A 27,215-nucleotide genomic window follows, 5' to 3' on the forward strand; every position below is an offset into this window, starting at 1 on the left:
GTCTTTGACTTTTGGTGTTCACTGGGGAAGTGAGATTGAGTCATTTAAGATGCCAAAAAGAAATTCCATAGAAGAAAAACTGGTACAAAGTCAGGATAATGGTACAAAAATAAACATGATACACAGGGACAGGGGCGATCATTTATGATGAATCACTTCCAATGCAGAAAATCCTTGGGCATTCTCTGGACGGCCTTATCTGATGCTGTTTCGCATATCACTAGCGCCCCCAGAAGCCGTCTGAATGACTGAAGCAGGGAGCCTCAGTTTCCAGGATCAGGACAATGGCAAGAGTTCCAAGAAGCTGGGTCAGGGGTCACCATTCCCTTCAATACCCACTAAAGACCCTTGGGAGTGTAAGCATCCCCTAGGTCACAAGACCCCATGTTTCTCAGCATAAGGATGATATGACACTGCCTCCCACTTGCCCAGCTCCTTTAAGGAGATTATATTCCTCCTTAACCAAGTTGTTCCTACTTATATTGTTTTTGTTCTGCTCTACTTCATCCTATTTTGACAATCCTAGATCTAATCCTAGAGTTTGACAATACGATTAAAGATAAAAGGGGAAAAAATCATTTTAGGAGTGAGATGTTAGGAAACTCCAAGTAAGGAATTGGTGTTAATTCTAGTCTCCTCTCTAAAAGTCAGCCAAACTTAGCTGCTCTTCCCTCCCTCCTCAAATCCCCCTCACCTTTTGCCCAAGTGAACCTCACTGTCTCCCCAGTATTTACAATCTCTGCTCACCCCATTCCTAGCACGTCCACATTAGTCACCCATGCCAGGTTTCCACAGGGATGAAATGGCAGGTTTCATGGTGCCTGGATGCCAAATGGGAGCCATCTCTGCAGTCTCTGGATGAAAATGGCTTCTTGGCGGTTGGAGCACCAAGAGTGGCCTTGTCTATGATGGTCGCCAGTATTATAATCTACTAGAATTTGTCCTGAATTCTGTATAGTGCACTGTAATATGGAAGCCATGGAATATGTATGCAAAAAGGGAAAAGTGTATAATGGCACAGTTGTTGGTGTCCTGTTTATTCCCGAACTGTGCTTTCTAGAAGCCCATTACTGTTTTTTGGTTTTGTTTTGTTTTTTAAACATGGGCAACAGCTTTTGAATAGCTTTGAAATGTTAGTTAATATTTAAGCTAAGGAAACGTCTTTTCTCTACCAAGGTGGGAGTAGAGAACACCAGCAGAGCAAATATTAACTCTATTTCTTTAAACTGGGCAAGCTTCTGGAGGAAAAAAATATCTTTTTAAAGGACCATTAAGTAAACCACTATTCCTTTTCCCCTGTCTGGTTCTTAAATGCAAATAGCTAAGTCACCAAATGCAAGAACTGAAATTCTCTGAAGCCAGGGTCTAAAACATTTTGTATCCTGGAGCTAGAATTTATAGCAGCAGCTGGATGTGTTGACCTGCCGAGTTGCTGTACGCAGCCCGTTCAGCCTGGCCCTTTCGGGAGCTGCAGAAGAGAGGCCTAAAGACAGACTCAGAGGCCTCCATGGTTTTGGTGCTTTGATCTGCTCCAGTGGAAGGTCAGTTGCTATAGCTTGGAAAAAATGTGTCTTTTCAGATAGCATTTTTGTTTCAGTAACTGATAGTACTTCAGTATAAAAACCACCAACAAATATATGTGTGCCTCCTGCCACGAAGCTATTTGAATTAGTTTCGTTGACCTAAACAGTATGCTTGAAAGCGTAGTTTTAATGCGTTTTTTTTTTTTTAATGTCATTGGGAATACTAAAAGAATTCTGTAAAATAAGGTGCTGCAATTGATCTTCCACTATTCTTTAAAATAGAGATGTTGGCTCTTGACTTCCCTGGCTTTTCTCTTTGATTTAAATCTCTTTCTTTCATTATTCATATTAATAAAACATTAAGGGGCACCTAGGTGGCTCAGTTGGTTAAGCATCTCCCTTCCATGCAGGTCATGATCCCAGGGCTCTGGAGTGGAGCCCTGTCAGGCTCCCTGCTCAGCGGGGACTCTGTTTCTCCTTCTCACACTCTCCTTGCGTGTGTTCTCCCTCTCATTCTCATTCTTTCTCACTCTGTGTCAAATAAATAAATAAAATCTTTCAAAACATAGTAATAAAAACAAATAAAACATTAAGATTAAAATCTCACTGAAAAGGGAATACTCCTAAATTTCAGTCAAAACATAAAAAAAGGGGCACCTGGGTGGCTCAGTGGGTTAAGGCCTCTGCCTTCGGCTCAGGTCATGATCCCCAGGGTCCTGGGATTGAGCCCCGAATCCGAATCTGGCTCTCTGCTCAGCAGGGAGCCTGCTTCCCTTCCTCTTTCTCTGCCTGCCTCTCTGCCTACTTGTGATCTCTCTCTGTCAAATAAATAAATAAAATCTTTAAAAAATAATAATTAAATAAAAAGAAAACAGACCAAATACAAATCTATTTAAATTTTTAAAGAAGACCAAGACTTCAGTATATGATTCCTAAACATCTTCGATTGTGTAGACATCAATATTCAAAACAATGTCTCTGGGCAATGTCTACCATCAGTCAGACATCATGTTGGATTAAGTTCTCTTAATCATTTATCTCATGCAAAACAAAGGGTGAATTCCTCTAAAATTTTATGAACTATAATTCCTCTAGAAGTATTCAACAGTTTGAGAAACACAGTGGTTGCTTTTCCTAGGAAAGTCTGCCTTATTTGGGAGGTTTCTAAAATAAACCATGAGTCCATGCGGCCATGAGGTCCTTCACATGTTGGGAAGGGAGAGAAAAAAGTTCCTCTGATACAGGCTTCAAACTCCATGAAAGCATCTTGATGCCATAGACAGGAGTCATTGGGCAAATGTAGCACAGGAGCATCTCCCTACGTCTTTTTGCCAGAAAGTTTCATCAGGCTACTGTGACCTCCCAATCCATTCTTGACCTCAGACAATTTTAGTAAAGCCCTGTCTGGAGATAATTTTGGCTTCTCTAAAGACTTAGTAATTTAGGCACTAAGCACATGACATTCCCTTTTGATAAGTCAGGTATATTAAAAACTATTTCAAAAAAATGACAAAGCACTTGTCAGAATCCTGTTTTCCCTTCTTTATTTTTCTTCCTTGCATGGTCATGCTTAATAAAATCGGGCTACAAATGGAAAAAAGATAACAAAGCAAAAATGTAATTTCAGCTGCAAAGAAGACTTGGTCCTCAAGACTTTTTTTGAGAACCACGTCTTTACTTAGATTCTGAAATTCTCAGATTTTTCAATTCTGTTTCCAAAATGATGACCACTAATGAAGTATGTTACGTGTTTAGTCAAACTGTATTTTGTACCACGGAGTAAAAACCAAAACAAACAAACAAACAAAAATATTAACCTTTTTTTCAGGATTTAAACATAAGAAAGTCCATACATAAGCAAAATATTCAAGTATAAATGAATCACCACTTGGCTCTAAGTATTCTATTGCCACACATTCAAAAAGCCATCCGTTGCGTCCTAGTGAAAGATTCATCGTTTTGTGTAAAAGCTGGCGTATCACTGCTAAACCCAACAGACACTGTAGCTTAAAATCTACCACGATGTGACTTCTCTGCTGTTTTTTGCAGCAGCATTTCATTATTGCCCATAAACTTCAGTGTGCTACTCAGAAGGATTTATTTTTAAATGCAACATTCTGCCAGGATGCTGCTGTTGGAGCTCTTTGGGGGAAACCCTGAGGTGCCCCAAAGGACATTCAGAAACAGAACTGCCAATTGTGAAGATTTTATAGACTCAGAGTTCTAGATACACATTTTTCTCTTTGGCATCAGTAGATCCTGTGTTAGTCTCTTCCATCCACTTAGGAAATTCAGCAAGGAAGCAGCAGCATTAAAGGGAAATTTTATTTTCTCACAAATCATTTTGAGCAAAATCAAGCTGGCAGTGGGGAAAAAAACATCATATTCATCCTAAAAGTACTTGACAGCGTTTGAAGATGTTTTTCTTATTGGAAAATTTTGCCTGTATTTGCCAACAATAGTTTACTAAAATTATTATCATTGAACACATTTTAAAAGTTTCTGTTGGAGAAAACCACCAGAAATGTGCACACAAGTGTACAGTGGATGAATGTACACAAGCATAACAGACCTGTGTAACTGGCACCAAGATCAGGCAGAAAAATTTCCAGCACCCTCTCATGCCCCCTTTCAGTCACTTCCCGCATCCTTCCTCCAAGGAGAGCCTATCCTTGCAGTATACATTCGTTTTGCATGATTTCCTACTTTGTGTAAATTAGTATCATACAGCACGTTCACATGCTCCCGTATTTTAGTTCTTTTTCTCAGCATCATACTTGGAAGGTCTATTTGTTGTAGCATCTAATTATAAATCATTTGTTCTCATTGCTGTAATCCATAATGTGAATGTTTTATTGCATGAAGAACCAACATTATTTATTTCTACTGTTGATGGGTTAATTAGCTAATTTCTAGTTTGTGGCTGCTATAAATAGTATTGCTATAAGCATTCTAGTACATATCCTTTTTGTTGGCTAAATACCTAGAGGTGGAAGTTGCTGAGTCATAGAGCATATATATGTTCAATTTTAGTAGATATGCTAAATGGGTTTTCAAGGTAATTGTAACAACTGATAGTGATTTGAAGGGGCACATGTACCCCAGTGTTTATAACAGCAATCTCTGTAATTCCCAGATTACGGAAAGTGTCCAGATGTCCATTGACAGATGAATGGATGAAGAAGGTGTGGTATATATATGTACATCCATATAGGTATTCCATATATAGATAGGTGTATCATCTAAATACACACACACACACACACACACACGAATATTACTCAGCCATCAAAAAGAATGAAATCTTGCCATTTGCAAGCAAAATCAGTCAGTCAGAGAAAGACAAATACCATATGATTTCACTTATGTGGAATTTAAGAAAAAAAAATGAACATAGGGGAAGGGAAGGAAAAATAAAATAAGGAAAACCATAAGAGGCTCTTAACTATAGGGAACCAACAGCGGGTCGCTAGAGGGGAGGTGAGTGAGGGGATGGGGTAACTGGGTGGTGGGCAGTAAGGAGGCCACTTGAAGTAATGAGCACTGGGTATTGTATGCAACCGATGCATCACTGAATTCTCCTTCTGAGACGCATAATACAATATCTGTTCATTAAATTGTATTTAAATAGCATTTTTTTAGGGACGTCTGGGTGGCACAGTGGGTTGGGCCTCTGCCTTCAGCTCAGGTCATTATCTTGGGGTCCTGGGATCAAGTCCCACATCGGGCTCTCTGCTTAGTGGGGAGCCTCCTTCCCCTCTCTGCCCGTCTCTCTGCCTACTTGGGATCTCTCTCTCTCTGTCAAATAAATAAATAAAAATCTTTAAAAAAATGATTTTTTTTTTAAACCCTCACAATTGTTGTAACAGTAATTGTAACAACTGATACTTGCCAGAGGGGTGACTGGTGGGGGGGATAGGTTAAATAGGTGACAGGGATTAAAGAGTATACTTGTTGTGATGAGTACTAGGTGATGTCTGAAAATGTTGAATCACCGCGTTGTAAACCTGAAACTAGTATTATACTGTATACTAACTAATTGGAATTTAAACAAAAACTAAAAACAAAACAAAACAAAAAACTGGGGGGAAAAAGGTTCTAGTTGCTCCATATCTTTATTAACATTCTCAATCTTTACTCATAGGAGCCATTCTTATGGATATGCAGTGATAACTCATTGCAGTTTTAACTTGCATGTCCCTTTTTTTTTTTTTAATTGCTAAACTGTATTACTAATGAAGCTAAGTACTGGCCATTTTAGTATATATTTTTGTGAAGTGGCTAATTTTCTCCCCATTTTTTTCCATCATGTTTTCATTTTCTTACTGATATTAAGGAGTTCTGTATTCTAGATTAAAGTTCTTTGTCAAAGTATATATTTTAATTTCCCACTCTGTGGATTGCCTTTTCATTCCTTTGATATGTTATATTCCCAAAGCTTTATTCTTTCTATATTGTCAGTTTTTTTAAGGTTAACATCTTTCTTTTAAAGATTTAATTATTTAAGACAGAAAGAGAGAGAGAATGGGGGAGGGACAGAAGAAGAAAGAAAATCTTCAGCAGACTCTACTGAATGCATTGCTGGTCGCTGGGCTCCATCTCACAACTCTGATATCGCAGCCAGAGCTGAAATCAAGAGTGAGATGTTTAACCAACTGAGCCCCCCAGGCGCCCTTATGATTAATATCTTTTGTTTCCTATTTAAAAAATCTTTGCTGGGCACCTGGGTGACTCAGTCAGTTGAGCATCTGACTATTGATTTTGGCTCAGGGCGTGATCTCATGGGTTGTGGGATTGAGCCCCACTTAGGGCTCCGGATTCGTCAGGGAATCAGCTTGGGATTCTGTCCCACTGCCCCCCACTCCCCCCACCCCCTGCTTGTGCACACTCTCTCTCTCTCTAATGAATAACTGAGTCTCAAAAAAAAAAAAAAGAAAAAGAAAGAAGAAATCTTTGCTTACTCCAAGGTCATTTAGATACTCTGCTTTTCTCTTTCTTGTTTTACCTTCTAAACCACATATGCTTAAGAGTATCTTGAATCCTTAAGGTTTTGAATTTTAATACATTCAATTTTCTCCGTGTTTTTTGCTTTTGCATTTCCCTCCACCATTCTCCCATATCTACCTCTCAAAATACCAACCATTCCCCAAGGCTTATCTTAAGAGATAGCTCATCTATGAAAACATTTATGAACCCAACTCCTAACCAGATGCAGTTTCTTTCTTGAAACTCTTTAGCATTTTGTTGATAATTTATGATCCCTTACATATCCTGTCTTTTGCAAGTATTAACGAACTTAAGTATTTATGGCCTTCTGGGATATGGCATAGTGTGAGAGGAGTAGGAATGGTTCATAACTACAGTAATCAAAGCTTATTGAACACTTGCTAGGTGTCAGGTTTAGGATTAAGCATTTTGCATAGAAAAATCTGTTAGTATTCCTACCTGCCCTATGCTGTAGCTACTCTTATTTTCCCCAACTTATAAAAAAGAAGATAGAGGAATAAAGAAATAAAATCATTTGTCCAAGTGTTACAGGATTTCTTTCTCCTTCGGTGCCCATCGTTCTCGATGATCCCACTTCCAAGAATGAAGAGGTAGATCAGACAGAGTGGTGGGAAGCAAAGGAAGGTGTATTGAGCAATAGCAAAGTGATACCACAGAGCTCCTGAAGACGGAGGGGACCTGAGACGGTTGCCATCAGATTTTCTAAGTCTAGTGGATTCTATGGGCTCCTTTGCAGGCTCTTTTAATCTGATTAACCCTCTATGCGCCTGTCATCCAATCAGGTTTTTGTCATCTATCCATTATGTGGGAAAGGGTGGAGGGCTCCTTCCAGGGTGATGTCAAGTCCTCCTAAGGTTGGTTTCCTCTTATGGTGGGGGTCCCTTGTCCCTGCCTGCCTTTCTTCCTACTATCCTTCATCACAAATTTGCACAACAAGAAAATGGTAGACCTGAAAGTCATCATCTTACTCTTGAATTGGTACAGTTCATGTGTGTAGAACAGCATTGCCTGAAGGACATGCCAAGCTTTCTAATTGTTCCAGAAGCTCTATGGAAGAAAACAAACAAACAACAACAACAACAAAGTATTGTTTTGTGCTCAAGAAATGGAAAGTAGAAATTATATCTGTCTAGACATGCACAGTGCCTGTTAGTATATTATAAGCTCCAAGATGTCTTGCAAAAAAGAGCCACTTTAAACTTTGTTGAAGCCAGCATTTTCTAAATGTATTTGAGGACAGAATCTTTTTCACTTAACAACTTTACATATAACCTACTTTGTGAAATGATGGCTGGACTTTAGAGCTAGATAACCCAGGCCCTACCACATACTAGATGAACTCAATCTCCTTAAGGCTCACCTTTCTCATCTGTAAAATGGGGATAATAATACAAACCTCACAGAATTGTATTATAATTTAATAAAATAAGGGACACAAATTACTTAGTTATACCTCACATAGAGTAAAATCTCATTAAATAGTAACATTTCTTACCTTCTCTTAAAAAGTAAAATACATTTTGTCTGATTCAATTTATAATGAGTATATATGGGTATACATGTACAAATATGTATATATTATCTGTGGGTATACTTCTATATATGCATATGTAATGTGCTTACAGGTAGTGCCAGGCACATAGTATGAACTATAGAAATGTTATCTCTATTATTATTATTATTATGTGGCCTTTTCAGAAACAAAATCCTTTATCAGTCACATCTCCAACTCACATAGCCCTGGTCTCATGACAAATTTGTTTTCCTCACATGTTAGACTGATGAAAGTAGGGAAATGATGAGTGAGGGGGAGAGGAGATGCTGGGTGGTGCTGGGTGGTGATGGTGGAGGTTAAGAGGGAAAGTCACTCAGGGTAAGAGGCAACAAAGCTGGGACAGCAGTGAAAAGAGAAAACTGAGTTTGGTAGGACTTCTGAAGTGTCACTCCTTTTAATTTCTTCAATGACATCTCTGGGAATTCTATAATTGGCATTGCCTCCACCCGATAGACTTTTATATGTTAAGCTTTTTATTTCAGTACACACTAGGGCAGACATACATAATACTGGCATAAGGAAAAACCCTTTCTCTCGGATATAGCATAGATTTGATCTCATTCTATAAATGCTTCTCCATACAGTTTTTCTATGACTTTGGCATTTCCTCCTTCTAACACGGAGGTGTTTTGTCTGCTCATGTTATGATACATAGAGAAGAGCCACTAGGAAACCTTAGAGCTATCAACTAAATCTTCAAGATTATATCTCTAAAGGTCAAAGACTAAGGCAATAATTTCACGTTTCACCAAGCCCTCAAATGAGGTTTTATTGTGATGGATTACAACATAATCCATTGACATAATAAAGCACCTATTATGTTACAGAGGCAGTTGGTTGAAGAATAGTTTTATGATCATAGTGGTGAGCTGTCTCTCTCATTAGTTTCATAGTTACAAATAAATACAATTTGGATTTTACAATGAAAATGAAATTTGGGGAGAGGGTTAACTGCATTCTTATGGGACAGTATATAAACACGTGCAATTTCCATGTGAGAGTGGTGACTGTTGGATCTTTGGGCTAGGCATACCCACTTGTGTGTATTTCATTTTAGGTCAGTGAGTTTGATCTATATATACAGCAAATAGTATAAACATCTGGCTCAGTTAGCTGAGCATCCCACTCGTGATTTTGGCTCAGGTTATGATCTCAGGGTCCTGGGATCGAACCCCAAGTTCTGGCTCCACACTTAGCAGAAAGTCTGCTTGAGATTCTCTCTCTCCCTCTCTCCTCCCAACCCCTGCTTTCTCGCTGCTTTAAATAAATAAAATCTTAAAAATTATTAAAAATCTTGATTATCAAGTAAGGGACCTCTGTTATGACTTGATTCATTAGAATATATACAAGGTTGTATCCTTTGCTTTGAAATAGAACTACATATAGGAGATGTCTTACATAATGCTGCCGAATAGTTCATACAAAGACCAAGGCTGGTCCTGTCCCATGAGCATAGCAATGTAAAAGATACATTGTATCATGCTTTTATGCTCATTATATTTTCAACTCTTTTTTTTTCTCTCAGCAAGTTTTAAAGATACTAAGCATTTTCTTGCAGGGTACAATGTATTCTGGACAAATTTCTGCTTGTACTTCCTACCAACCTAGGCATCCCAAGGTGAGGAGAAATGTTTCCCAGCAGCAGGCGTAGCAGCAAAATCTGAAATAAGGTGACAGAAGCATTAAAGCTTAACCTAATTTGGGGTGAGGTGGGGAGCACTTTATTGCCATTCATGTCTCATTTGCACAAACTTCCTTTGAAGCAGTGAGTCTGGGTGAAGTGACATGAAAAAGCAGGTTTTAAAAGTGAAACAGCAAGGTTGAGGTGAGGGAATTGATGAAAGCAGTTTATATTTATTCAGGAGATCTACCAGTACTTTAAAACAATCTGTGTTTAACATGGCAAATTGTCTGTCATTAAAATGCTAATGAATGGTAAACAGCTGCTAAGTTTTTATGCTAATGAATGGTGGCAGCTAAGTAGTTCTCAAGCCGCATCTTTATTAGCATAGATATTTGATTGGGTAAAGGGGATCATTGTGCATTCTGACCTTTGTTGATGGAGCAATCGGTTTGTCAAGTTTCATGTTGCAGTATGTTTGATTTGAGTTTGTTAGTACAAAATGAGTCTTGCCAGGCGCCCCAGTACCTTGTACTTTGTGGGCTTAAAAAAGAATTTTGCTTTTGGTAGAGGGAGACCCATGATGGCAAAAGAATTTGTCCATCAGGCTGCTTTAAGTAGAATAATTTTGTATACTTTTTGGACTTTAGACTTCTGATGATTATAGTAATTGTGAGTTGTAAAAGGCCATCAGTTTAAAATAAGAATATATTTTTTCAATTTAGCTAAGATTTCACAGGAAAGCTTTTAAAATAAAGATTTTAATAAGTGCTTCTGCAACATCGAAATACTGACATAATGTAAAATCTTGGATCTCCAAGCTCTGAAGTTAACAATGAATGTAACATTACCTAATTAGAAGAAAAATGTGTAATTAAATACAGGGTGGTTATGTGAATGCCAGGCTGAGATCAGAGTATTTACTCTGGCATCAGAAAAAACCATTACTGTTTGATCTATACTTTCAGTTGATTCTATTTTTGCTGAGTCCTCCTCCATATTCCCTAATGGATGGATGGGGCTGACCTAAACACTTGCCATTACAGATAAATGTTTTAGATGCTTTTTTCTTTTTTTTCTGTTTTGAGGATCAATGTAAATGAGGCATGAGAGTCCATTAAACACTATTACTAATAATGTTCTGGAATGATTTGAAATATAATGCAGTTTATTAAGAAAATCCATTATCAAAAAATATATCATTGAAAGAGAAATCTTAATTATTCTTGAACACTGTGTGAGAACAGTGGAGGAAATTTTAATAGTTGGACCATTTTCCCATACTGTTTATTTCTCCTTGAAGCCAGTAGGAGATTTTCAGCGTATAATTATTTGTGGTCCTATATAGACATGCTGGGAAAGATTCGAACCCTCGTACACTACTTGGTACTATAAGATGTTTTGGCCATTTTGTAAAACAGTCTGAAAATTCTCAAAAGGTTAAACTATATGATTACCATACAACCCAACAGTCCCCAATTCTACTCTTGGGTATATCCCTAAGGGAACTGAAACTGTATCTCCACACAAAAATTTATAGACAAATGTTCATAACAGCATTATCCAAAATAACAACAGCATGGTAACAACCCAAATGCCCATCAACTGATGAATGAATAAGGAAAAGTGCTTACATCTACAATGGAATATTATTCAGACTTAAAAAGGAATGCAATTTTCATACATGCTATAACATGGATGAGCCTTGAAAGCTTTATGCCAAGTGAAAGAAGGCTGTCACGAAAGAACCCATATTGTTCGACTTCATTTATTTATTTATTTATTTATTTTAAGGATTTTATTTATTTATTTGCTAGAGAGAGCACAAGTAGGCAGAGTGGGAAGCAGAGGGAGAGGGAGAAGCAGACTCCTCACTGAGCAGGGAGGGGTTCAGTCCCAGGACCCTGGGGTCATGACCTGGGCAGAAGGCAGATATGTTTAACTGACTGAGCCGCCCAGAGGCCCCTCTTTGACTTTATTTAAATGAAATTTCCATAATAGGGGCACTTGGGTGACTCATTCGGTTGAGCGGCCAACTCTTGGTTTCAGCTCAGGTCATGATCTCATGGTAGTGAGATAGAGCCCTATGTCAGGCTCCACGCCTAGCCCAGAATCTGCTTCAGATTCCCTCTCTCCCTCTCCCTCCCCCCTCAGCCTCTGCCCCCTGCTCCTGCACAGACGCATGCTTTCTCTCAAGTAAATAAATAAAATCTTTAAAAACAACTTTAAAAAAAAATGAAATGTCCATTATAGACAAACCCAGAAACAAAGTAGATTAGTGGTTGCCAGGAGCTGGGGATGTTGAGAGGAAATAGGGAATGACTGCTAATGGGCATGGAATTTCTTTTAGGGATTGTGAAAATGCTCTAAATTGATTGTGGTAATGTGCACAACTCTGTGGATATACTAAAAACCGTGGAATTGTACACTTTAAGTGGTAGAATTGTCTGGTATGTGAATTATATCTCAGTAAAGTTATTACATTTTTAAAAACGGGGGGCGGGGCACACCAGAGCCTGTCTCCCAGAGGGCCACCTGTACCAGCAGCTACTTACTTGCGGTAGACGGAGGCTTCAGAAGAAGAATGCTTGCTGCCAGGGAGGAGTGCTTTAACTCTCCCATACATGGGTTAGCCCAGATTCCTAAAGAGATGACAGCTAATATAATTGTTAAAAAGGGGTAATTGTTACCCTAATACAAATTTCATTAGAATTCAAGTTGGAGACAAATATTCAAGTTTCTGTCCTAACTTCTCCCTGTCCCCCAGTACCCTGCCCCACCTGGGCAGTAATCATTCCCTTTAGCAGTAATCACTCCCTCAAGCTACTCCAACTACCCAATGTCTAGACTACTTATTTCCCGCAAAGTAAGGGCAACTTTCAGTTTGGTTTTTTTTTTAGAGATAAAATTGTTTGAGTCATAATTTTCTTGGGAGCAGGCAGTGACTGTGAGTCCAAGGTTTTTTCCCCCTTGTAAAAACCCTATAATTATCTCTGATTTGCACAAAACATGCCTACCAGCCATTCAATAACTCTGAATAGTAAAGAGCATCTGGCTGCAAGAGGCCCCTCCCCTGGGCTCTCCTACATTTTTGGCCAGTCAGAGACAATGGTTGAACCACAGGATGATCTCATTCAGCTCCACCTGCCAGCAGGATCCGTGTACTACGTACCCCTGCCGGGTCTGAGCAGCCCTTGGCCTTGCCATCGGGAAGTATTCTGCCTCATTGTCTTATATCATGAGCAAGAAGACCCTTTTTAACTGAATTTTCTCCTCCAGTGCCGTTGGCTCACTTTCAGCATAACTCCCTCGCTCTCAGGTCCTGTTTTTGCAGCTCAGCAGTCCTGATTTTTGCAGGGTAGGTTGGGGAGGGAGATGGATATGAGCAAAAGATTGAATTCCTTTTTGTTTTGTTCTTGGCAGGCAGTACTTGCCACACTACTCCACTTCCTGCTCTCGTGCGCACACCTACCCTGATGATGCAGCCTTCACTGGATATCAAACCATTTATGTCTTTTCCAGTGGACAGTAGTTCTGCTGTTGGGCTCTTTCCAAATTTTAACACAGTGAGTAAATGCACTTTTCTTTTATTTGTGTCCTCCCCGATTCCTTTCATTACAGTTGTGAATAGGTAGTAGACGTAGCCTGTTTCCAAAGTGTGTAATTTTAGACCTTATTTTGGTTACACTGATCAGCTGTATTATGGAAGACAATCCTCCCATGGGAGTGGGTCCAAACAAAAGCCAGCATATTTACTTTACAAATATTTCCCCAAGCGACTTTTCACTTTTGTCTTTGAGCAATTTTGTAGACTTCAGTGGCTTGAGAACCCATATTATATCTGGGGTGCTATTCAAATGCTCAATATAGAGATAGCAAGCCATGCTGATTTTTTTTTTTTCCCCTACTTCTGGGAAAAAAAAAAAAAGAAAGAAACCATATGCTTTGACTACCTAGATACACTTTTATTTGGGATGTATTTTGGGTCTTATACAAACAGAATTTTTATTGGGAAGGTATTGTGGGTTATGCAAATGTGAGTTTATTATTAAAAAAAACTCATTTTACATCTACGTATCAATTGTGCGATATTTTGGCATTCCCTTGAAAACGTGCAATAAGTATTAGTGCCTCACCTATAATTGCCAATGTTCTTCACTCAGGTCAGCTGAAAGACATTTTGGAGGCATGCCAGGTGGAGCTTGACACTTTTCACCAATAAAATTCAGCATAAATTCAGCCCACAGCCCAATGCTAAGCTTGTAGGAAGAGAAACGGTTAAACAGCTCAGGTGATTGTATGAATTATTTCTTTAGTCAATAAATGCAATCAGTTGGGGCATGATGGTCTATAGGAGTGATACAGCATTATAGAAGCTGCCGTCATCAAGCAAAAGAATTGCATTATCCACACCACCAGACAGTGGGCATCTGAAGCACTGCCAAATGTTCCCTTTTGCAAACTTATCTTCTGTACGAAGTGAAACAGAAAGAGGATTTTTCCTCAAGGGCTGTAAATAGAATCTGCTGACAGAACTTCGGTCAGGGCTTAGTGTTGCAAGGTAATTAGGGGGTAGGGAGGGGGTCAGCCAACTTTTTAAGGAGCCCTGACTTTGACTTAATGAATAAACAGTTGAATGTCTTTGTCTTTTCTGGGTTTTTCAAAGACAAGTCAAACAAAAAAAAGAAAAAGAAAAAGAAAGAAAGAAAGGCATAAACAGGTGAGCAGCGTTTCTAGAGCAGCGAAGCAGCTCAGTGAGAGAAGTCATGCCCGCCTGGATCACATGAATCCATCAGGCGTGACCACCCAAAACTCAACGTGCCATTTCAGAGAACTTGAACTCAAGTGTGGCTGTTTTATCCTCTACCGAAATGTGGGTGATACATTCCAAACATAACTGAATTAAGCTACTCGTCTTCAAACACTTACTAGGTGTTTGTATTTTGATTAATGTGTATTTGGGAGACAGCATTTTTAGCCACAGCTGGGGTCTGGCCACTGTCAGGAAGCAGCACTGATGATGTGGGGAGACATGAATGGCTCCTACTGCAGTTCATTGTTTTTAACACAAATAATAATATATGGATACTTACTTCAAAGATTCGAATAAAACATTAACGTTCAAAGCAAAATGTGTGAGTCACCATTACCTGTCCCTGTGTACAAGTTTATTCCCTTCGTTAGAGGAAAGTACCCTATATCCATCCCTCTCTCCCCCTTCTAGAAGTATGTTATATGCATACTTAACAGGAACCTGATCACTGTTGTCTTTTTACAGCTGTGATGGGATGATCCGCACTATTCTCTAAGTTACTTTTTTCTTTTTTTTTCTAAGTTACTTTTTTCAACTATCAAGATGCCTTGTGTGTGTGTATATATATATAATATATATATTATATATATATATGTTTTTAAAAGCTTTAAGAAAAGGAAAGAGTGTCTTCATAATTTTTTTTAGATAAAAATTCAGTATCATAATGGTTTGCTAATGTTGTATAGCTGGTAGATACACTCACTGGCCTTTTTGTTTGTTTATAGCAACTATATGAAATATTTGAGAAAACCCAAAGAATAATTCTAATAAAAATTAATTTTTTTTCTTCTTGGAAGAAAATAAAAGTGTAATTTTCACATGAAAATACTCTTGGTTAAATCATTGCAGGTAGGATCCTCTATCATCTGGTAAATAAATGAATTTTTAGGATCATTGGGTTACCTATGATTTTGCACTGAGTTACCATTTGGATTACTCTAAACCTTTTCCTATAGACTTTTCTATCCCAGTGTCTAAATCATCTAGTAGATTTCCTAGGACAACTTCATAAAAGTCATTGTCTACATTTTTCTAGAAAAACATTTTTATATCACTAATAATAATTATACTATAGATATGTGATGTTTTATATCCCTCAAAGAACACAAGTCTTAGAACATTTTAGTAGACCATGTCATTTCCACTGTCTAGAGGAGGAGAGAGAATTAGTAAAGGAAGAACTGACACTTGAATTAGAATCTCCTACCTTAAGGGGCACCTGGCTGACTCAGGCAGTTTGCATCTACTCTTGATCTTAGGTTTGTAAGTTTGAGCCCCCTCCCGTTGGGTAGAGATTACTTAAAAATAAAATCTTTTAAAAAAAATCTCCTAACTTTCAAACTCATGTTCTGGGTCATCCATGCCTTTGGTTCTTTTGGTCCATGTTACCTACCACATCACTCCATATGAACAAAGCTCAATGAGAAATCTTTCATGTTCTTCTCTGGAAGCATGGCAGGCAATTTTCAGCAGAATTGTTAAGTAGGAAGAGGAAAGAATTTTTTGAAAATGTAAAATGGACCTCTACAAACAGTATCTCTGAGGCAGAATATATTTTTAAAAGTTAAAATTTCTTGTTAGCAAATTTTAAAGGTATTCTCTATTCAAGAGTCCACTTATTCTTTGAAAAGTAAGGTGAATGCCATTATAATCACTTTACTTTTAACCAAGGATAACATTAGCAAATATAAGAAATAAGAAGTATTTTAATTCATCATTATTATCAGAAGACTAGAAACACTGTATTCCAATACCATATCAACAGTTTGGGAATTTTGAGGTTTTGTTTTAAGTGGATTTTTAAAATACCTATAAAGTAACAGTTTCCTTCTGTTTTTGCAGTGGAGTATGATAATGTTACATGAGAATTATAGCAAGACTGAAAAATGGGATTCGGTCATATTGCGAAAAAGAATACATGCTTGTTCTGTACTAAATTGTACACAATGAAGAGATAAGCTTCACATTCTTCATTCAGTGGCTGTCTTGCCTTCTACTCCACAACTGACAGAATCTCTCTCACTGATTATATGTGAACCATAAGCATATAATTCAAGACACAGTCCAAGCAGACATCCAAAGAGGGAAGTCTGGAGTTTAGGGAGGGTGGAGTTTGGGTCACTGAGAATTTATGGTGGGCTCTAGGTCAAAGATGGAGAACGGTGATATGAACTCTGCCCTCCAGCAGTTTTATCTTACCAAGGGGCTGTTTTGAGACAATTATAGGTAAAAGACTCTGCAAACCAAAACCTAAGTTTTTAAAGATCTCAACTTTTCTATCTACAGCCTAATAGGGCTTCTTCACCTGACTACCCACTAAGGCTCCCTCACTCCCACCATGGCCTCCCACCTTCAACTCTTTGTTGTTCGGAGCCCAACTTAGGTATCACCTCCCACACATAAAGTTTTCTGTGACCTTCAAGTCTGAATCAAGCGCCAGGCCTCTGTATTTCCAAAGTACTCCCAGATTACCTCTGTGATGGCAGTTGTCACACCATAATCCCATGACCTGATTACTGTATTTGCTAGAATGCCAGATCCTGGAGAGCAGGGCCTATAGCTTGTTCATCTTCCTATGCCTGGTGGCCCAGGACCTCAATAAAACCTTTCTGATGGGAAGGAGAAACAGAGGGAGGAAAGCACCCCAGTTTTTTGTTTTCAGTGTACATGCTTCGCCACCCAGCAAAGGAAATACCAACATTTCTGAGCCCTTTCTAAGCACAAGGCGATAAGCCCAGGTGTTTACTTTTTTTTTGTTTTCCTGAGAACTGTCGTCTTTTTTTCACCCATGCGCAATACTTATTTACAACCTTTTCTGCAGCTATAGTTCCAGCTTTCTCTGTGTGGATGGTGTGGAAGCTTTGCAAAAATCTCTTACATTTCTTATCTTTGGTCCTATTCTTAAGTGCGGCTAGTTTAAAGGGAAACTTACTCATTCCTGGATTTTATTGAAAATATATGCACTGAAGAGTACTGGGTTTGAGGAAGAGGATAAACAAAATAAACAGACAAAAATACTCTAGTGCCCAAGAAACTTAAAAGAAATTGAATAAAAGACTGGAAAAGGCAAGATAACAAAACCCAAGAAATATAGGCAAAGTGAAAATAGTAACAACTTCATAGTGTTAAAGAAAAGCCAGAAAGAATGATTTTTTGGTAACCCAATAGAGCTATTTTCACCATTTTATTTTTCACTTTATTTAAATTCACCAAATGCCTCATAGTCATCCTTTAATTACTCTACATAATGTTTTGGTAGGTACCAGATTATACACAATTGTTTCTTTTATTAGAATTAGAATTTCTCATGTCCTTTACTATGGTTTCAATCTTTATCTTCATTCAATGCATATAATACTTGGTGTTTAATATTTGGTGTTTAAAAACCAGGGTAGTACTTGGTGCTTAGTTAACTGTAAGAAGAGACAGCTTCAGAATTGAAATAAATTGCATACTTAGCAGGGTGGATAGCATCAGCTTAGGATGATAAAATAAGGCCATGGGCGCCAGCGATCTCAGTCAGTTAAGTGTCTGCCTTTGGCTCAGGTCATGAGCTCAGCGTCCAGAAATCAAGTCCTGCATCTGACTCTCTACTCAGAGGGGAGTCTGCTTCTCCTTCTCCCTCTGCCTGTCCTCCCCTTGCTTGTGCTCTCTCTAATGATTAAATAAAACCTTTAAAAATAAAGTAAGTCCCTTTAGAAGATATATCTACATACTGTTATGGACAAAATATTTGTGTCCTCTTTCCCAAATTCATATTTTAGAGCCCTAACACCTGCAGATAGTATTCAGAGATGGGGTCTTTGAGAGTTATTTAGGGTTAGATGAGGTCATGAGGGTGAGGCCCTCCTATTGGGATTAGTGCACTTAGAAGGAGAGACCACAGAAAGCTTCTTGTGTCTCCATCATGTGCAGGCATAGTGAGAACGCAGCCATCTGCAAGCCAGGAAGAGAGCTCTCACCAGAATCTAATGATGCTGGGACACTGATCTCAGCTGCCACGATCATGATCAAATCTATGTCTGCTGTTGAAGCCACCCAGTCTATGGTATTTCATTACGGCAGCCCGAACAAACTAAGACTGTTATCCAACCTATATATTGTATGTGACAATAAGTAGGTTAAGTTTCAACAGCCACATATGGGGAACATGAACAGATGTATTTGCGTGACCCTCTGGAGCTATAGATATGATCCAGAGTAACCTTGAGACGACAGTCACCTATCAATTTCTCTGCTAATTGGCAGGTACTTCCCATGTTTACTATTTCAGATGTCTTCCTGAGTCCTGCCTTGTTTTTGCAACTGCTCCGGGCGCAATAGAGGTCACTGCTGCTTTATTGTAAGAGGCTCAGCAATCTTAGTTCTGTGAAAAATAATCTGATTTTTACTACATCCCTTGAAATTCATTTTTCCTGACACATAAACAAATATGTGGAAAAGAATAAAGATTATTTCTGAGTATAAAATCCAAAATCACTATATGACTCTGAATCATCCGTGAAAATCTGTGAGATGATCTGTATGTCTACTATTTTTCATTCTAAACTCTTTGAGATTCTGGATTATTCATAGTTTGACAATTTCAATGAATATTTAAAATGTTTCTTGTACCAAAAATAATAATATAATTACAATATATTTATCAAGGAGGTACAAAATAAAGAAACTGAGAATCAAAATCATACTTACTTCACTATTAATTCATACCATGTGTCTCATGAGATGTCACTGTAAGGAAACCTGAAGTGAGCCAAAACGTTTAACTTTTTAATCTGTCTCTAATACCTTTGCTACCTAATGAAGTTTTTATTTAAACATTTGGATATATACTTCCCTTTTACTTGATTTTTTCTTTAATTTGATTTAAATACAATACTTTACCTCTGCTAATGCACTTAGTTGTGAATTTTTGCTACTGAGGGTTCTTTTTTACTCTTATAATGATTTGCTGTCATTAAGAAGTTATATATTCCTTGTTTCCTAGGATATTAATATGTACAGCTACTTGAAATGATACATTTATCCAAAAGAAAAAAAAGTAAAATAGAGATAAAATAAATAAAAATAACATAAAAAAGAGGATAGGGTTGAATTTTTATTTTCATGATTATGCTTAAGATATATTGAAGTACCTTATTCTTCTATGTGTCCTAAAGAAATGTATATTAAAATATGCCAACTTGAAATTTTCCATGGTTACTGAAATTTCTTTGGAGATGATGGTCTGTTATTGGATTTTAAAAAGCCAACAGCAACCCCCTAGGTCATTAGAAAAAAAAAATGTTATAGGAATCCATCTTTGAAATGCAGTACAAAACTAATGAAGATTTTTATACAAATATTTAAGCATAGATTCCTGCCCGGAAATTTTTTCATCCCTATTCAATATGACAGAGAAAAAGTATGTAAATATTACCTGGGAGGGAAAAAAATACTACATAGTGACCATCTGTACTATTGTCTCCCTCTTCAAACTACAAACGTATCTTTTAAAATTTGTCATATCCTTTGCCTTATCAAGGTTTGCCTATTACAGACTTTGTGTTTAGATCTCCTTTTCTCTACGTAATATTGAAATCCCTTTAGAATATGTGGGTATTATTTATATGGTATGTATGTGTGCATGTGTGTGTGCATGTGTATTTATATAATGTATGGTCATACACCTTCTCTCTCCCCAAATAAATTATTTGTGCATGGCATCTAGGAAAAGGCATTCATTCACAACCTCTTACTGAATGTCCTCACATGCCAGTCATTGTGCTAAGAAAGGGGTTATAACGAATAAGAATCTGCTCACTGTCTGACATTACTACTTCCTCTTGTGTAATTCACCATAATATAATAGAGAATACTGTTCATAATAAATAGTCAGTTCAGTTGATTAAGCTGCCAAGAAACACAGATTAAGACTTTGATGGGCCCTTATGCAGTAAAGGAACACAAGGTTTGAGAAGCCTATGAAAAGAGGCATCTGTAGTTCCCCCATGCTCTGTCCTCTCGAATGTCTATTTCATTATCCCAGTCTCAACCTCGCATGGCTCTGGAGCCTCATCTTTAGTGCTAGAGTTTCAAGGATTATGTGTACTTGGAGGGCACATGAGATTTTCTGGCGAGACAGGTCTTCAGTCTTGGCACTATCCCAGGTCAGCATTTTTCAAGAGCAGAGTCAACTTGGAAAAAGTGTCTCTGTCAGGCCATCTTCTTAAAATAATTTACCATCTTCTTAAAATAATTTACCTTGTTCTTACCAGTTAATTCAAAGAAGAAACCAACAATAGCCTTGTTCTTAGTTTCTCTCAGTGACCAATTCTTCATGTGCCAGTGGTCAAGTAAGGTAGCTTCATAAATATAAGAAGTAGTAAAATATTATTGTGCAAAACATTCCTACAGCCCAAAAAGTTATTTCTAAATTGATCAATCTATAAACATTAATTGATGGTGCTGTTTTCTGAAAAACTTTTATCAAAAATTTGGGAATCCAGCCAATAGCACAGACTGTGTGCTCCCCCTGCCCCCCACCCAGGTTCTTATATTCAGAATTAGGTTTCAAATCACTTTGGGGGAAGGAAAAACATGTTTTGGAATCTTCCAATCCCTTTACTTTCAGAATTGTCATTGAGGGTGTTAAAGAAGAATTGGAGTGCTATTGAGCAATCTGTGAAATTTCAACATCTTTGTGGAACCACATAGGAATCTTGGAAAAATACTTTTTTCACAGATTTAGCTGTCAATTTGATTTTTATACCTTCCTTTTTATGTTCTGATGTTTAAAATAGGATGGGAAAAACTTAAATTATATGAACAACACCTTATTTTCATGGAATTCTAGTATCAGAAGGTTTTAGCATATTTTAAAGATATTCTACAATTAATTCTTTTAACATACCCACATATGAAAATAGGCTACATGTGTCATTGTTGCACCCTTTTTGCAAAATGGAAGATTGAAGAATATAATCCAGTCTTCACACTTCTTCCAGTAAACAGCTCTGCCACTGAAAAGGAAAAAAAGCTAAGTATCAGACAAGCAAGAGCAGTCTCCATCCTGACATAACTTGAATTGAAATGTGTCTATTTATAACAGGTTATTCAAGTAGTACATACTTTTTAAAATACCCAATAAATCCTTGCGGGACCTAAAGTCAGATTGAAAAACTCTCCTTTGCAGTGTGTTCTATTTTTTTAATTTAATTTTTTAAGATTTTATTTTTAAGTAATCTGTATACCTAACATGGGGTTCGAACCCATCACCCCAAGATCAAGAGTGGCATAATGTATCATTTGAGCCAGCTGGGCATCCCTGCAGTGTGTTCTATTTAGAAGATAGAATTGTCTCGTCAGTCTCATCCTTTTTTCTTATTGTGAGCAGTTTCTGCAACCAAATAAAGTGTTGTAGTAGAAAAGATAGCTGATGTCTTTCACAGGTTTATGATTTACAATAATTTTAGGTGTATATAAAGTCTGCAATAATTAAAAATATGTTTCTGGGTCTAATTTAATTGATTTTTTTATATAGATACCAAATATCTACAATATGTAAATTGATTCTTTGTCATAATAGTATCAAACCTCCAAAAACTTCATTTCCCAAAAATGAGCTGAAGTTATTAGATGCTGAAATTATTAGTAATAGCTACTATCACATGGTATATACTTAATTTTCAACTTTTGAAGTACTTAGCTTCTAAAGAGGTGGTAGCATTTACTTCGTCACTCATTCATCTGTCATATCCCACCTCCTCCCCAAAGCCACTTGGAACGTTCTTTCTGATCTCAGAGAGGTAATTCTGCTTGCATTGTTCCAAAGTAAGCCTCTAACAGTCCTACATGGTCTTGACTCTGCTTCATGCCCCCTAGAGAAGCAGGAATCAGAACGGAGGAGGGAAGAAGGGAGAGTGATCTAGTGCACTGGGAAGGGAAGGGGCACTGGACTGGGAGCCATGACACCGGTATCTACATTCATTTTCTTTGATCTTGAGAAAGTCATTTAGTTCTACTTTTCCTTATTTTACAACTAGAGTTAATATATGTTCATAACCCTTATCATTATATCATGAAAATTTGGGCTTATTTTGCTTATGGAGGATTGAGGATATGACTGAATATTTAGAAAACTTCTGAAATGTAGTGCGAGTTCTGTGAAAAAAATCATAACTATAAAACATATCACCGTATTATTTCTCCCATCCAAGTACTAACCAGGCCTGACCCTGCTTTACAATATTATTTCTTTAAACATTTTATTCTGAAGTAGTCCCCACTCAGTGTGGGGCTAGAACTCACAACCCCAAGATCAAGTCTCATGCTCTCTGGACTGAGCCACCAGGCATGCCAGCGTATCACCTTATTGTTGTCTTGAACAATTCAGTTTCTATGAATACCAAATGAGATCATGTTTAAGAAAGTACACTTAAAATAGCAAAGCTTGATTTTTATAAATAAAATTAATATTCTTATTAATATGTCTATTCCCTTTATCTCATCTTCCTAGCCAATTGCCTTAAATAAACCAAGTTATATTTATCACTGGGGCTGGTTTTGTGCATTCGAGCAATCCTAATTCAGGCAGATGCTAAGGATATATACATGGCTAAGACCTGGTTCTTGACTTTAAGACATTTATACTGTTTAAAGTAGTTCTGCCCGCTACTAAGCAGGTACTCTATTTGTTAGCTGAATGAGTTAGTAGTAGGGCATGCTTAAAGATCAGAATTACCTGGCTGTCTAAAAGCAATGAAGAGAGGCTACAGCTGAATTTGAAGCAGGGCTGGGGAGAGGGTATAGAACGAAGGCGGGAAATAACCACACTGGTTTGGCTGAATTCCATTTTGCCAGTTTACCTTCAATAATATTAGGTTATGATAAAGATATTTTGAACCTGAAAGCTGTCCACTTATGCAACATTGTCACTGACTACTAACATGTAACAGTGTTTTCTGTTTTATTTTAAAATATAGTCGACTGGATGGGTCAGTCAGTTAAGCGTCTGCTTTCAGCTCAGGTCATGATCCCAGGAGCCTGGGATCCAACCCTGCACTGGGCTCCCTGCTTAGCAAAGTGTCTGCTTCTCCCTTTCTGTCTCCCTCTGCCTCTCCCCCTGCCTATGTTTGTACTTTCTCTTCCAAATAAATAAATAGAATCTTTTAAAAATAAAATAAAATACAGTTGACTTCCAAACATATTATATATATGTATATTATACATATATACACATATAATATATATGTATATAATATATACATATAGTATATATACTATAATATATACATATATACAGTATATTTAGTATATAATATATACATATATACACATATCTTATTCTCACATTATTCTTTCAACTAGCAATAGTTAACATAAAAATTATGTTAACATAACAATTAAAAAAGATTCTATTAAAGATTCTATTTAAAAAGATTTATATATAGTATATATATACTTTTATATTATATATTTATATATACTTTATATAGATTTATATATAGTATACTATATATAGTATAGTATAGTATATATATTATTACATATACTATGTATAGTATATAGTATATATAATATATGTATATGTATATATTATATATATAACAATTATGTTAACATAACAATTAAAAAAGATTTTAAACCCATTCATAGAAGCCAATATATTAAATTATCCTTCATGTATTGATAATGGAAATGTATTCTAAAAATTCTTTGGACTTCTGCTGGAGATCTCCATTTACCCTGCCTCCCCTTTTCTCCTGAATTTCAGTTGCCAGTTGTATAAGAAGGACCCACTTAACCTGTGTTCTGAGCAGTGACATCTAACTGTAGATTTGATGCTTACTCAAAAAGAGATGAGTAGTTTTATATCCTACCCCAAAATATTAAATAGACATGAACAGTATGCACATATGTATGAAAACTATTTTTTTTCTCAGAGAAAACAAATATCAGAACAAGTAAAACCTTAAAAATTATAAAAGCTGAGATAATCATAGTTACGGAGCTATTAGGAACAGCAGAGAAATATATCCATCTTTAAACCTCTAGGAGGAGAAAAAAGGTTTAAAACAGTTATATTTTCAATCAATTCCTTCATAAAAGAACTCTCTGGAAAAACAGCCTGTAGCATACAGCTCATCACTCCTTGTGCAATCAGACTTCCCATTGTCTTCAGAGGGAGAGCTGCTGCCTCACAGGCCTGGCCCCTTTAATGGATGAGTAGCTTCTGAAGAAGCATTGTGACATCCAGAGGTGCAGGTCTTTGAAGCGACAGTTCTGCGGAGCCATCAGTTCTTCACAGAGCAAGAGTTATATCAGAATTTCCTGGGAATCAGTCATCACAGGAAATTATCAGCAATTCATGGACTTTCCTTTTTGCGTTTGCTTCGGCCTTAAGGGTAATCACAAAAGATTATAGTCTCCATTTCAGCTTTCATATCACTGAAATATTATTCTCTGCCGAGAGCATGACTGATTTCCAGAGGCCAGCTTTTAACCCCAGCTTCAGGAGGCCAGTGGACTGCAGTGGTTAGAGAACTGCCAACAATCGTTCTTGTGATATTGTTTGTTGTGTGGCAGAAATCTGGTGACTCCTAGATAATTATACAAAACCTTTCAAATAGAGTGACATATGAACTTCTTGTGTTTTACATAGAGGTATTTGTCCAATTTTTAGTAAAAGTGTTAAATGTTGAGGGAGGCAAAAAGGGTGAATAAAAATTCCAAATGAGTGTTATGAAGACTTTGAAGGTGCCAAGCATCCCAATAGGTTGAATTTCCAAATGGGAAACAGAAACATTTAGAAACATTTCTAAAAATCTTCATAAGGAGTAGATAGATTATAAATACAAATGGCTTTTGCTCCATAACATTCGAACTTTTTATGAACGTTCCTGAGGGATTCTATATTTCCTAACAGCTCGCTACGTGGTGCATGTAGGTGTTTCTCCATTGCTTGACTAGGGAATTTTGATGAGATACCCATGGCCAAAATATGAGCAAGCTAGACACATTTTTAATGTGATGATTTCATTTACTGTATTCATTTTCTTCCTTTAGATGTTGCTGTATTCAGAATATACAGAGGCAGAAAGGGCTTTATGTATATTTGAAACAAATTTGGTGGATAAAATAGTTTCACCTGCCAGTGACTGCATTTCCTTAAAAAACTCAGAGAAGAAGAAAGACAGTTCAGTTCAGACTACTTTTAGTTTGAACTGTAGCCTCCTCGCAGTCACCTAAAAATAATTATAAATTAAATGGATAAATGTTAAATGTCAAGCTGTACCGTTAACAGAGCCTTATTCAATAAAGCAATTATCACTGCAGAGAACAGAGTGAGGCATATAATACTGAAGCTCTTTATTTTACTTTACAAGTATGGTAGGTACATTTTGTATAATATAAATGCAGACTTGAACCAAAAATCTTTATTTGCTGGAAGAGTATACACATATACATCCATATAAAAAGGCAGCAACAAGATAAATATATGACGTAAAATATTTTTGATGTCACTTGTCCACAAAACCATTCAGGGACTACTTTCCTAATAAAAGTCCTAGAATGTTAAGTATGACAAAAAAGCTTGTAAGGAGAAGGACCAGTAGAATCAATATTGATGTAGTCATGACGTCTTTGGATGGCAGTCACGGAATAGGGAGGGAGGGTGCCTGACTGGTTCAGTTGGAAGAGTGAGCAACTCTTGACCTTGGGATTGTGGGTTTGGGCCTCACACTGGGTGTAGAGATGACATCAATAAATTAATTACAAAAAAAAAAAAGGAATCAGGGAGAGATAAAATACAAGATGCCAGTTAAAGTTAAATTTCAGATAAACAACAAATTGTTTTTAGTATAAGAATATCCTATACAATGTTTGGCACTTATGTTTACTTAAAAAAAATGATTTGTTGTTTATCTGAAATTCAGCTTTAACTGGGCATCTTATACTTTTATTTGTAAATCTGGTGACTGTAGCAAGAGATCTGGGTTCTGGGCTTAGCTGAAGGGTTTCAAGCAAGTCACTAAAATTCTCCAAATCTTTTCTCATTCTCAAGTGAGGAAGCTGGACTAAAATCGGGCCGGTGGGTGTGGGGCCTGGCCTACCAGTTGTAACCAGCATCATTTTCAGTGTTTATTGTTTTCAATTAGGATGACTTTGGTGGGGGGGGGGCGGTTCAGAAGCTCAGACTAAAATTAAAAATTTAAAAACCAGTTTGAAAACATAGATGATCTCTGACATTTTACCACTGTGTAATGAGAGTATGCTATGGAGAGAAGGAACCTGAGATGCTTAGGACTGGAACACTTGTCTTGCCTTGAGCCTTGTCAGTCCTCAACTGTCAGCTTTCTTCTTAGCGCAAGGGTAAGAAACATGGTCCTGCATCTGGGGAAAAAACATTTCATTTCCACTTTGCTTCGCAGAATAAAGAATACATCCAAACAGGCCCGGGTTTCCGCTTGCACTTCTTCTTGCCTGATGGGGTTTTCTTTTCATCTTCTACCTTTTTAATTTGTGTCACGGACCTGTTTTGCTTCACCATCAGGATCTATCTGATTCGTTACCCAACAGCCTTTCAAACTCAGCTTTGACAGAATGGTTTTGAGAGGATGTCAGTTAATGCATCTTGCTGTTTGGGAGGTGTATTGATTTTTAAATCAAGAAAGCTCAGTGCTTTCCTAGTGTCTAAGGAAGCCAATGTAACTT

The 27,215-nt window shown here is 37.3% G+C and overlaps 1 protein-coding gene across 12 annotated transcripts in view; it reads left to right on the top strand.

The window, feature by feature from the left end:
- Positions 1-27,215, top strand: part of ZNF385B (zinc finger protein 385B) — a 417,541-nt gene that overhangs the window by 308,745 nt on the left and 81,581 nt on the right. For 10 of the 12 annotated variants that reach the window (XM_045066763.1, XM_045066764.1, XM_045066765.1 and 7 more), the window contains one exon: positions 13,130-13,272. The exons of 1 other annotated variant lie outside the window; for it this stretch is intronic. In XM_045066763.1, the coding sequence (XP_044922698.1) occupies positions 13,130-13,272 (143 nt within the window). Of the gene's footprint in view, positions 1-1,248; positions 1,542-13,129; positions 13,273-27,215 lie in introns of those variants that run through there. One more of the 12 variants, XM_045066774.1, reaches the window with a different exon arrangement.

The sequence above is a fragment of the Mustela putorius genome, unplaced genomic scaffold (genome assembly GCF_011764305.1).
Source record: "Mustela putorius furo isolate JIRA1106 unplaced genomic scaffold, ASM1176430v1.1 tig00003869_pilon_pilon_pilon, whole genome shotgun sequence".
Taxonomy (NCBI): domain Eukaryota; kingdom Metazoa; phylum Chordata; class Mammalia; order Carnivora; family Mustelidae; genus Mustela; species Mustela putorius.